This window comes from Gopherus evgoodei, chromosome 1 (assembly GCF_007399415.2).
Source record: "Gopherus evgoodei ecotype Sinaloan lineage chromosome 1, rGopEvg1_v1.p, whole genome shotgun sequence".
Lineage (NCBI taxonomy): Eukaryota > Metazoa > Chordata > Testudines > Testudinidae > Gopherus > Gopherus evgoodei.
The window spans coordinates 126674-139759 of NC_044322.1; the positions used below are offsets into that span (position 1 = coordinate 126674).

The following is a 13086-nucleotide window of genomic DNA, read 5'->3' on the forward strand; positions in this document are numbered from 1 at the left end:
AATGAACCGGTGATGGTGTGGCTGATCTGGTTAGGTCCTGTAATGGTGTCTCTGGTGTAGATATGTGGGCAGAGTTGGCATCGAGGTTGTTCCATGCACTATAAGGTGCCACAGGACTCTTTGTTGCTTTTTACAGATCCAGACTAACACGGCTACCCCTCTGATACTTGTTCAGCGGGTGTCACTTGCACTCAGAAATTACTGGGTGGGCACAAGCTAAAGCAGAGGACACATGACCTCACCACATGACTCTTCCTTGCCCCATCCCCAGCCTGGGGCCTTCACACTCTTTTCTGCCCAGGTGCCATTTAAAGTTGCCAGGCACCTGGTTTTCAACTGGAAAAGAGGATCCGGCAGTATCTAGTTACTGCAGGGTGGAGGGAAACCTTGGGTCATTAACCCATGGCAGCCTGTGCTACCCCGGAGCTGCCTCCTACCTGCAGGCAGGCTTCTTATCAGGCTGTAGGAGCTCCCAGCCCAGCCCCAGGCAGAGGGAGCCCGGCTGGACATGGGCACCATTAAGGAAGGCACAGAGAAGGCCAAGAGAAATGAATAGGTTATGGAGAGATTAATAAGACTGAGACTTTTCAGCTTGGAAAAGAAACGACTAACGGGGGCTATGATGGAGGTTCTATAAAATCACGACTGCTGTGGAAAAGTTGAATAACGAAAAGTTATTCACTACTCATAAGACAAAAACTAGGGGTCACCCACTAAGTTCTTCTAAGCTGTGTGACTATGCAGCAGGCTACCACAGGCCGTGCAGGATGGGGAAAGCACCCCTCCCTCAGCCCAGCACCTCTCCCTGGTCCCAAGGTGCTGCACCGAGAGAGAGCTGGGGTGCATCTTCTCTCTCTGCCACAGCCCAGGTGTAGCCTATAGGGCTCACCTGCTTGCTTGCCTCTATATCTTTTCTTATGGATTTCTTATTGCCTTATGGGTTTGATTCTTTGCTTTATTTCAATAGGTTAAGTTAAATAGGTGGTGATGCGCTAAAGCAGAAGGGCCACACATGAGGTGTTAAAGCAGGCTGGCATAAGGGCTTTCCTAAGTTCATACTCTTTTCCACGTAACAGGTCCACCACAGCTTGGAAAAACCCGAAATAACCGGGTAGGACAGAAATACCAAATGTGACACCGAACCAGAAAAGGGCCACAGTAATGAATTGACATATATGATAATAAGTAGAGATCATTGCTATACTAACCTACAGGAAAAGACACTCCACCACTGGTAAAGTGAGGAAATACACACAAGGAAAAGGGAAAAATCCCCTGCTGAACATGCATCAAACACCATGTTGTCAGTCTAACATATTGTAAACGTGGCATCCCAGCCTAGGGGCAGCAGGAGGAGATGTCGTCTTTGGGAGGTGGCAGACTGATGGCCACCAGTGATGATGGGGAAGGTGATGGTGATGAGGAAGAGGATGGCTATCACTTCAGGGTTGGTGTGAGTCTATGAAAGTGCAGATGTACATTCTTTATCTAGCTTGTTAAGTTGGGGTATTTGTGACTGTGAAAAGGTATTAATAAATGATATTAAATATTAAAAAAGGTCTTATAGTGTGAGTGTTGTAACTGTGCACATCAGAATTCCCTACTATATAGTAATTTAAATAATATTGGCCTGATTTTGGGACAAGAACCTATCAGCCCTAGACTGATCACTGGGGGTTCTTAAGTAATCAATATAATTAATACACAATCTAAAGATTAGAGAACATGGGGCATCCTGCATTCTAAGCCTGTCAACCCTGGCCCTATCCCAGAGCCTGCAACCCCGTGCACGCTAATTCTCTGCCCCATCCCTGAGCCTCTTCCTGCTCCCTGAACCCCTTATCCCTCGTCCCACCCCAGAGCCAGCACCCCCAGCTAAAGTCCTTGTACCCCCACACCCTAACCCTCTGCTCCAGCCCTGAGCCTCCTCCCATACTAAAAACCACTTGGCCCCACCCCTGCCACACATCACCTCCATATTGGTCCACATACCAAAATTAATTCCACACATGGATGTAAAAAGTTAGAGGGAATACCGGTCACCCAGTGAATAAATAAGCAGCTGATTTCAAGCAACCAAAAGGAAGTATTTCTTCACACCAACCTGTGGAACTCTTTGCCAGGGGATGTTGTGAAGGACAAAACTACACCAGGATTCCATTAAGAACTAGATCAGTTCATGTAGGACAGGTCCATCAATGGCTATTAGCCATGATGGGCAAGGATCCGAAACCATGTTCTGTGCCTCCCTCACCCCTGTTTGCCAGGAGCTGGGACTAGATGAAAGGGGATGGATGACTTGGTGATTATAGCATTGGCCTGCTAAACCCAGAGCTGTGAGTTCAAACCTTGAGGGGGTCTCTTAGGGACCTGGGGTAAAAATCAGTACTCGGTCCTACTAGTAAAGGCAGGTGGCTGAACTCAACAGCCTTCTAGTTTTATAATATAGGTATAGCTCCATATATTATTATTATTATTATTATTATTATTTATTTTGTATACCTGTTCTGTTCATTCTCTCTGGGGCACCTAGCACTGGCCACTGATGAAGACAGGACACTGGGCTAGATGGACCAATGTCTATTCGTAGGTTCTTATGTTTTTATATGGACTGCAGAGGTATCTTCCCCCTGCTGTATCCCACTAGACCCCCACCCCCTTCCAGAGCTGAGAAGGAACTCAGCAGAGCCTCTCTCTCTCTGCAGTGTTAGGAACAAAGTAAGAATACACATTAATTTTATTTTTAAATTTAAGCCTAACCAGTGTCCCGGAAGTGAATTGCCATAAGACGTAAGAAAATGTTACTCCTAGAGCTGAATGGGTCTAATATTTGTTTATTTACTATATTGGGGAATTCGATATAGTTTTCAAATGTCTAAGTTGCCCCTGGAATCACAGTTATCGTTGTCTCCTCCACACCAAAATCTAAAATTGCAGCCCTTCCACTGGGGAGGAAAGACATGGAGAGGATCCAGTGAGTGACAGGGAGACGAGAGGAGAGGAGCAAGAGACAGAGGAGAGGAAGAGGTGGGGTAAGGCATGTGGTCTCAGGGGTCGAGTTACCTGCAGTTAGAAAGGTGGCAGCCCAGTGAGTAATACATAGACAGATTCCCCACTTTGTCATGCTTTCAGAGCACAGGTAAATCAGGAAAGGATTTAACGTCCTTAAATAACCCCTGATTCACGGAAGAGGACCCAGCACCTGTCACCAGACAGCTCTCCACAGAGCTCGGTCTGCAGCGCACCAGGAGAAAACTTTACATCCCTTTATGAGTAAAGAGCCGGAGCAGCCTGTCTCGGATCTGTTTGGTCCTCACTCCGTAGATGATGGGGTTTAGCATGGGGGGCACCAGGCGGTACATGTTGGCCATGAAAACGTGGAAATATAGGGGCACACTCTGCCCAAATCGGTAAGTGAGGGAGGAGAAGAGAGCTGAGATATAAAAGGCTGAGATGGCACAGAGGTGGGAGCCACAGGTCCCAAAAGTCTTGAGCCGGGCGTCCTTTGTGGGGAGGCTGAAGATGGCCCTGAGGATCTGGATATAGGACACAGTGATAAAAATCCCATCCAGACTGAGCCCACAAAATACCATGAAGAGGCCATAGTAACTGCTCACGCTGATGTCAGCACAAGCCAGCTTCACCACGGCCATATGCTCACAGTGCGTGTGGGGGATGATGTTGGTTCTGCAATATGGCCACCTCCTGGCCAGGACAGGATGGGGCATTACGAGCATGCCACTGCACAGCATGACAGCCAGGCCCATCTTGGCGACCACAGGGTTTGTCAGGATGGTGGAATGTCTCAGGGGATGGCAGATGGCCACATAGCGATCAAAAGCCATGGCCACGAAGATCCCAGACCCCATCACTGAGAAGCAGTGAAGGAAGTACATCTGAGTGAGGCAGGCACTGAAATCGATCTCCCTGGAATTGAACCAGAAGATGCTCAATGTCTTGGGCAGGATGGATGTGGACAGACACAGGTCAGTGACAGCCAGCATGCAGAGGAAATAGTACATGGGGACATGGAGGCTCGACTCCCTCTTCACAATGAACAGGATGGTAAAGTTCCCCAAGATGGCTATGATGTACATGGTGCAGAAGGGGATAGAGATCCAGACATAGGCAGCCTCCAGGCCAGGAATGCCCAGCAGGATGAAGGTGGAGGGGTTGGTGAAGTTGGTTGTATTGGACTCAGACATGGTGAAGGAGTGAAGGTGTCCAATTCTGAGGCAGAATGGTTTCTCCTGCATGTACTCTATGTTTCTCTGACTTCCTTTATGTGCCCAGGGTCCTGGGTGATGGTTGCTTTTCAAATGCCTGGATGGAGAGACAATGTTAATATGAGACACAACATGCATTGCTGGAGGCTGTTCTCATGGGTGAAGCAGATTGGTCGCTCTTCACACACTGAAAAAGGACATTTGAACAACTGACCCTGCTAATACCAATTCCATATTTCATGATGCTCCCTGTGTCAATAATTCCTACATGTTGTGGTGTGGGAAACCTTCACAGGCACCAGCAGGAAACATACATCTCATTGTTCCTGAGGCCTTGTCTACACTGCCTATTGCTTTTGCCAAAAGGCAGCTTTTGCCAAAGAAACTGGGGCGGTATATATACTACAAAGCCACTTTTGATGATGGAACTCCTCAGTTTCAGTGATGTAATAAAACCACCTTGGCAAGAGTTGTAAGGGTTTGTACACACAAGTTTTGTCATCAAAGTGCCTAGTTAAACACTCGCACAGTTTAAACTCAGTTGCTGTGCTTATGTCCTTCCCCCTTGAAAGCCCAGTAACTTTGAAATTCCCCTTCTGGTTTGCTCAGTGTGGGGTGTTCATATCACATCTTCCTGGTGGTTCTGGTGGCTCCACACAGCCAATGCTCTCCCGGTAGGACCACAGCAGAACTGCTGAATATGCACAGAATATGGGGAGAGGAGGCTATGAGGTTCCAGCTGTGCTGGAGCCATAGGAATCGGTTTTCACGGAGCTTCTGGGGAAAGAGCTCTGATCGGGACATGCTGCAGTGCAGAGCAAAGGTGAAGAAGAGAAGCGCCCCACAACTGCCATTTTTATAAGGAGTCAGATGTTATCCTTGGCAGCAACCCCACCTCCATGGCCAAGAGTCCTGTGGGTACTTCGGCTGGGCTGGAGCTGGCGGAAGCTGGACCTAACCCAAAGGAGGAAGTCATCGAGGAAAAGGTGGGGCAGAAGAAGATGTGGTTCCCAGGTCAGAGTCGCCCAGGAGGTGGCCAGGTAGTCTCAGTAGTCACAATCAGGCGAGTCAGAAGCAAAGAGGAGACCCCTGGTAAGTGGTTTTGCTTTATGAAGTGTGGAGGTGGGTTGGGGGCAGAGAAATGTACACAGCTGGCTGGGTTTCTGTGTGCTGGGCATTTCCCAGTACAGCTAGGCAGCGTGGTGGAGCAGATTGTTGATTCTCACTGAGATTTCACAGGATTCCTCCAGAGAGATCTTTAGGAAATTTTCCTGCTGGTACTCAGCAATCCTCTGCTGGAGGGTCCTTGGCAGAGCTGCTTTGTTCCTTCCCCCACTGAGGGACACTTTTCCATGCCATTCGGTAATTACTTGGGCCAGGAACAAAGCAGCACCCAGAGGAGCAGCACAGGGACCTGGGCAGAAGCTACAAGCATGTAGTAGCTGCACCCTTGCCTCCTTGCTTCCCTTCCAATGTGAGATACCTGCCACAATGACCCCTGCCTGTGGAAAAGGGTGGGAAACTGTAGACAATTGCCCCCTGAGAAGTGCTCTGCACCCTTCTCACATTGTTTTTATCCCAGGCACAATGTCCTCTGTCTCTGCACCGCTTGTGGTGTTTGCTGGCATGTGTGCTTCCCAAGGGCCAGCAGGAAAGTGATTGGTGTGTTACCAAAGGTGTATTTTAGTATCGTTTCAATGCTGTAGGTACACTTAATAAGAATGCTTCTGTTTATTGTTTCTTGTGCTTCACCAGACAAGTTTTTGAAGGGCAGCATCCCCTCCACTCCAGCCGAGCATCTCTGCTGGATTAGAAAGTGCCCAAGATGGAGCAAGGAAGATATGTTCCAGGAGGTGCTGCAGTATTGTGATACCTACAAGACAGAATGCAGGCAATGGAGCGAAAGTGAGGACGAAGAAAGCAGGAACGAAGAAAATGAGGCATACTCGCAATGGAGAGGCTGATAAAAGTTCTGGAGTGGCAACTCATCGTGCTGAAGTCCCTCCTGACACTCCAGACTTAGCAAATGCAACTCACCCTCTCCTTCGGCACATTCAGAACTCGTTCCCATGATCTCTCAAAATGGCCCGCATACATTCCTCTCCGATACCTGGTACTTTGGGTCAGCCCTCCCCTGGTACCTCGCCCACCAGGAATGTGCATGTGTCTGTGTGCGTGTGCATAGTGTTGTGGGGGTTTTGGCTATAAAAGCAAAGTTGTTTGAATAAAACACACTCTTTATTTGTTTCCATGGAAGTTGTGACAGCAGATGGCAGCAGCAAACGAGCAAGCAATTTTATCATTTATCCTGGGCCTGAACAATCACAACTGCTTCCTACCCTACTGACACTGGATGTCATTATGCAATACAGTCCCAAGCACAGCAACATACATTACTGGTTCTCAGCTTCAAAGTGTTGCCTCAAAGCCTTCCTGATTCAGATTTCTCCTCTTGTGCCCCTCTAATGGCCTTGGTGTCTGGCTGCTCAAAAAAGAGAAAAGAAAGGCAAATACAGGTCAGTGCTGGGTTAAAAGTAAACAATTTAACAAAATGAAAGGAATGTTTTAAAAATTATTTGACATAGTTAGGAAAGAATGGAAAAGCTGGTATGTGAGTAGTGTAAAAAATAGTCTAGGAATATAATCAATGCCAGTCAACAGCATGGTTTATGGAAAACCGGCCTTGTCAAATAAGGAGAGTGCATGTTTGGTTGATCAAGGGAACCGGGGAGATGCAATACACTTCAATTTCTCTGAGGCATTTCATTTATTAGAGGAAAACATTGAGAGAAACAACATGAACACTGCAAAACCAGTGGAGCGCACATAAAATGGACTAAAAACTGGCTAACTGACAGATCTCAGAAAGCCGTTGTCAGTGGGCCATTGCCAGTGAATGGGACTGTTTCTAGTTAGGTTCTGCAGGGATCAGTTCTACGCTGGATGCTGTTCGATATTTTCATCAATGACCTGGGAGCAAATAAAAAATCACTGCAGATAAAATTTGTGATGACCCAGAAGCTGGAAGAGTGGTTACAATGAGGAATCCAGGGCAGCACAGTGATTGATCTGGAGCATTTGAAGAGCTGGGCCCATGCAAACAAAATGTGTTAATACAGACAAATGCAAAGTGATCCTCTTGGAACTGGGAAGGGAGGCTCAGCCCACAAGCAGGCACTATTTTATGGAATGCAGGGACTCAGGAAAGGATTTAGGGGTCATTGTGGGCAACCAACTCATTGCGAGCTCCCAGTGCAATGCTGTGACCAAAAGAGCCAATGCAACCCCTGGATGCATAAACAGGGGAGTGCTGAGTTGAAGTAGAGGAAGGATGTTGCCTCTGCACATGACACTGGTGAAATCAACTGCCTCCAATTATGAGATCCACATTTCAAAAACAATCTTGAGAAATTGGGAAGGGTGCACAAAAGAGCCACAAAAATGATTGGAAGCTGGAGAAAATGCCTGACAGAGAAAGACTTAAAGAGCTTCATCTATTTATCTCAACGAAAAGATGATCAAGCAGAGACTTTCCTAGGGAGAAAACCTTGGGTAATGGACTCTGTAATATAGTGGAGAAAGGCAGAGGTAGGCCCAATCACTGGAAGCTGAAGCCAGACAACTTCCAGATGGAAATAAGGACCAAATTTTTACCTCTGAGGGTGATTAATCATTGGAACAAACTGCGAAGGGAAGTGGTCGATTCTCCAGCTCCCCATTTGTGCTGACCCAGACAGGATGTATTTCTGAAAGATCTGCTCCAGGGTTTGTCTACACTGACAATTCTACAGCAGAGCTGCCATAGCGCTTCAGTGTAGACACGACTTACACCGTCGGCAGGGGTAACCCACCTCCCCGAGAGGCGGTAGCTAGGTTGATGAAAGAATTCTTCCGTTGACCTCATGCTGTCTACACTGGGATCAGATTGATATAGCTACATCTCTCAGGGCCAGTTTGGGTCACCAGTGTATAGGACGGATGTAGAGAAACTGGAAAGGATACAGAGGCAAGAGACAAAGATGATCCAAGAGATGGAAAACAAGCCAGATGAGCAAAGGCTGAAGGAACTAGGAATGATAATTTGGAAAAGAAGAGACTGAGGGGGGGACATTACAGCACTTTTCAAATACTTGAAAGACTGCCATAAAAATGGCATGCATCTGAGGAAGTGGATATTCACCCACGAAAGCTCATGCTCCAAAACGTCTGTTAGTCTATAAGGTGCCACAGGATTCTTTGCTGCTGCCATAAAAAAGATGGAGAAAAGTTATTCTCTTTGTCACTGAGGGCAGGACAAGAGGCGAAGCACATTTAGATGAAATCTCAGGAAAAACTTCCTAACTCAGACCAGGAGGACAATGAAACACATGCCCTTGGTGGTCATGGAAGCTCCTTCAATAGGGGTTTTCCAAAGGAGGCTGGATAATCATCTACCTTGGATGTTTTACACAGATCAAATCGTGCATCTTGGCAGGGGATTAGACTAGATGACCTTTACTGTCCCTTCTCACTCCATTGCTCTAAGATTTCTGTGATGAAAAATCCCAGTGTAGACGGGGTCTTAGTCAAATAGTAGTTATAGAGTCAATACAGAAGTGACTGGATGAAATGTAATTACCTTTGTTATACAGGAGATCATACTGGATGATCTAATGGTCTCTTGTGACTTTAAACTCTAAGAATCTATCAATAAAGGAAGAAGATCTGGCATTTATATTTACTCTGTCTCATAAACCACAAACAAGATAATATTCAATTACATTGGAAGTCTGAACATACAACATTCAGAAAAGAAAATTGTTTACATAATCTGCACTTGGCTTGTGGAACTCCTTGGCACTGACATTACTGGAGCAAAGAGTTTAGCTGCATGTGATTCACAAATAGATTGATGGTGCTAGTGGCACCAACTTTACTTCAGGCTGTCTGACACCTTCAATTAGGAGACCTCATTTTCAGTTGCTTATAAATTTGCCAAACTTTAACCCTTTGGACTAAAATTTCCCACACTGGGTGTCTGCTTCCAACTGAATTGTTTTTTAAAAGTTTCAGGCATAATAGTTCAGCTGACTTCTTGAGTGAAGCCAGGAGATATGATGTCTTGCCCATGTTTAAAAATTCTTAGAATTGTTCCAGTGAGGAGCATGCCTTACAGGAGATAAAAGCCAGGTAACGGTCCCTGAAATGCAAGAGCAGGAGATGATAGCTGGCTCCAGAGTTCTTATTCCACGGGCAGTTTTCCCTCACTGAAAAGTACGAGCCACTGAATTGAGATGTGTATTGTACATCTACTGACACCTTTCATCCTGAGCAATCCGCTGTGTCACTGAAATGCAGCCACCTTGGGGCTGGAGGGCATCAGCTGGGGTAGCACAGGGAAGAGGGACATTTTGGCCAGTGATACTGGAACAAACCCATCCCCTGTGGCAAGGGCCTTGGGATGTTTAATGGCAGCACAGAGCAGAAAGGACCCCAGACTTACTCTCTATCCCAGCATGCCCACATTGCACTGGGATTGTTGAGCAGAGTTCCTCAGCAAGAGATAGATACCTGTAAATCCTGAGATGGAAGTGTCTTCCCTGGGAATCCCCCTCAGTTAGCCATGTCCCACACCACTCTCAGCCCAGCATCTGCAGCAGCATCCCACACCGAGAGCTGATACAGGGGTGTGCACCATCTATAATATAGCTCTGAGCAACCCCAGTGGGGTTTGTTCAGCCTCTAGTGAAGAAGCGGCATCTGGATGTAAACAGGCTGGAGACAGGAGATAATCTAGCCAATGTCTCACTTTCCATGTCTGAGCTTCTGTGCTAATTCTCCAGCTTTAGGAGTAAACAGTAAATAAGGGACCTTCCCAAAGGGAGATGAGAACTCTTGGGCTCTGTGCTGAATCAGAGAGGAATTGGCTGCTCTGTACGTTTGTGAATATTTAAAAAATATATTTGATTAGGTAGAAAACTAGGGACAATACCTGCATTTCCATAGGGTCTGATACCCTGTAAATGCCCAAGATGGATGGGTAAGTAGTAGACAGACAGATCTGGAGACAGATGGCTAAGGGGAGACACAAACACTTTCTGCAGGCACACAAGGCTGTCGCTAAAGAAGGAGAGATCAGTACTTCTCATCAGTAACTATCATCAGAGTGTGCAGCACCTTTCACTGAACGGTCTTCAACACACCTAGCAAAGGAAAGTCATTATGAACATATTATAGAATCATAGAATCATAGAATATCAGGCTTGGAAGGGACCTCAGGAGGTATATAGTCCAACCCCCTGCTCAAAGCAGGACTAACCCCAACTAAATCATCCCAGCCAGGGCTTTGTCAAGCCTGACCTTAAAAACCTCTAAGGAAGGAGATTCCACCACCTCCTTAGGTAGCCCATTCCAGTGCTTCACCGCCCTCCTATACAGACAGGTAAACTATCCTTATTATACAGATAGGTAAATTGAGGCACGGGGAGAGGTGACTTGGCCAAGGTCTCACAGAGACTGAGTGGCAGGATGACAGACAGAACCCAGGAGTCCTAACTTCCTTGCTGTAATCACAGTCTCTCCATCACACCAAGGGGGAAATGGACTCCAGCTCTGGCAGGGGCTGTTCATTGGGTGGGTTGCAGAGGAAAGGCTGGCAGAGGGTGTCTGAACCTTCACCATCCTCTGAAGGTGAATCTGAGGTTTTTAGAACTAGCTGGAGGTTGTGAGCTCCCCACTCCTGTGAGGGGTGAACCCCAGGACTCCACTTCTGCTCCCACTCAGAAACCTGCCAACGCATCACAGTCACTTCAGGGCAACAGACTCAGGAAAACCAACACCAACAGAACGTTCCCGTGGACAGAGGGCAGCTGTTGCAGCTGAAAGCCCAGTACCTGGCAACCCTAAATGGCTCCCCCATGCTGAAACTAAAAAAATGGAGGAGCTTCGATTCCCACAGCTGAACTCTCTGCCTGCTCATCCGGCTCATTGCGGGTATTTCTCCGGTGCGGAGCACCTGGGTTTTTAAGCACTGGAATGAGACTGAATGAATTCTCCTGTCCAAGCCCAACAGGGGCACCGTGTCCACCTGATCTTTCAATCTGGCTGCAGACAAAGGCCTCAGGCTTTTAGGCCTTACACTGCGGCTACAGGCCTTATCATATGGCTACAGAAAAAGGGCCTGATCCTTACAGTATGACCAGGCCCCGGAGGTCCCCATGACAGGCCCCGTCATACACCAGGTATCGCCAGGCCCCAGGGGGTCCCCGGGAGCTGCCCCAGGTACGACTGGCCCCCAGGGGATCCCCAGGAGCTGCCCCTGGTACGACTGGCTTTCAAGGGATCCCCAGGAGCTGCCCCAGGTACGACTGGCTCCCAGGGGATCCTCAGGAGCTGCCCCAGGTACAATTGGCCCCCAGGGGGTCCCCAGGAGCTGCTCCAGGTACGACTGGCTCCCAGGGGATCCCCAGGAGCTGCCCCAGGTACGACTGGCGCTCAGGGGGTCCCCGGAGCTGCCCCGTTCTGCCCTAGGTCCATCCAGGTCCATCACACAGTGCAATATTCCCACTGGTGACCAGGGCCAGAGCTGCTGGATGGCGTCTGTCCCAGGGCCCCCTCCCTGGAAGAGTCTCTCTGCTCTGCAGTACGAGGGGCTCCTCAACGTGCAGGAAAAGGGCCTGATCCTTACACCTTGCTGGAGAATCCCACCAGAATTGAGGCCTGAGCAAAGACTCTGAGCAGCATAAGTGCTGAGTTCCTCTCTGTTCTGGGAGGTGAAGGGCTTGCGGGGATAGTCTGGGGAGATAGGAACTCCAGGTGGTCTTTTTCCTGAATCTTTGTCTAACTCACTTGGTGGTGGCAGGGATACTGTTCAAGGACAAGGTTGAATTTGTGCCTTGGGAAAGTTTTTAACCTAAGCTGGTAAAAATAAGCTTGGGGGTTTTTCATGTGGGTCCCCACATCTGTGCCCCAGAGTTCAGAGTGGGGAAGGAACCCTGACATGGTGGCTGCGCGGTGGGATCATTTTGAACCAAAAGCCCAGTAAGATTTTAAAAGGACAACTTTTTTTCCTCTTTGGCTGCTTGGAAAGCAGAGCGGGTTTTGGTTGGTTGTTTTTTGGTGTTTTTTTCAAGTTGCAGCTGGAAGTTTTTTTCTCCGCCTCAAGGCAGAGGTGTGAAGTTGCAGCAAGAAAATTCACAAGCTAAACCAAAAGATAATCGAATGCATTTCTTTGCTATCACTTACTATTTCTCAATACTAGATGCTTAGTCCAGATATGCTGAAGGAGATGTATTTTTCCTGCCCTGGTTCCTTGCTGGCTCGAAGAGAACAAAACAAAGACACAAACAAAACCTCCCCCCACAGATCTGAAAGCGTCTTCTCCCCTCATTGATCCTTTTGGTCTGGTGCCACCCAGGTGATCTGAGCTTCTTAACCCTTTACAGGTAAAAGAGGAATTAACCCTTTACAGGTGAAGAGGGATTTTATGCTACCCTTAGCTGTATGTTTATGACATCATCCCCATCCCCACTCTTCCTCCTCCCTCCCAGCACCCCCTGCATGCTGCAGAAAAGTTGATCTGTAGCGGGTGGGAGGCACTGGAAGGATTTGATTGACAGGGCTGCTGGTGGGTGAGCAGCTGGTTGCCAATAGGTCCTAAGCAACTGTTTTTTTCCCATGAGTGCTCCAGCCCTGGAGCATCCACAGAGTCGGTGCCTATGAGCTGTGGAGCAGCATCAGTGCTCAGGTTGCTTTGTGCAGGCTACTGGCGGAACATTAGGCTCCTACCGGGTCAGGAAGCAGATGAACTGGGGTTTGAGAAAGGCAGCAGTGCCTACATTCAGTATTTACCTGAGTACCTTTGTGGATCTAGCCCTGGACG

The 13086-nt window shown here is 47.9% G+C and overlaps 1 protein-coding gene across 1 annotated transcript; it reads right to left on the reverse strand.

Moving 5' to 3' along the window:
* Positions 1-3257: 3257 nt before the first annotated feature.
* On the reverse strand, positions 3258-4205 carry LOC115645438 (olfactory receptor 52E2-like). Its single transcript, XM_030550099.1, has one exon. It carries the CDS (start codon positions 4203-4205, stop codon positions 3258-3260), a length of 948 nt encoding a protein of 315 aa, XP_030405959.1.
* Positions 4206-13086: the final 8881 nt, after the last annotated feature.

Coding starts and splice junctions, on each gene's coding strand:
- LOC115645438 (XM_030550099.1), bottom strand. CDS start 4,205: ATGTCTGAGTCCAATACAACCAACTTCACCAACCCCTCCACCTTCATC.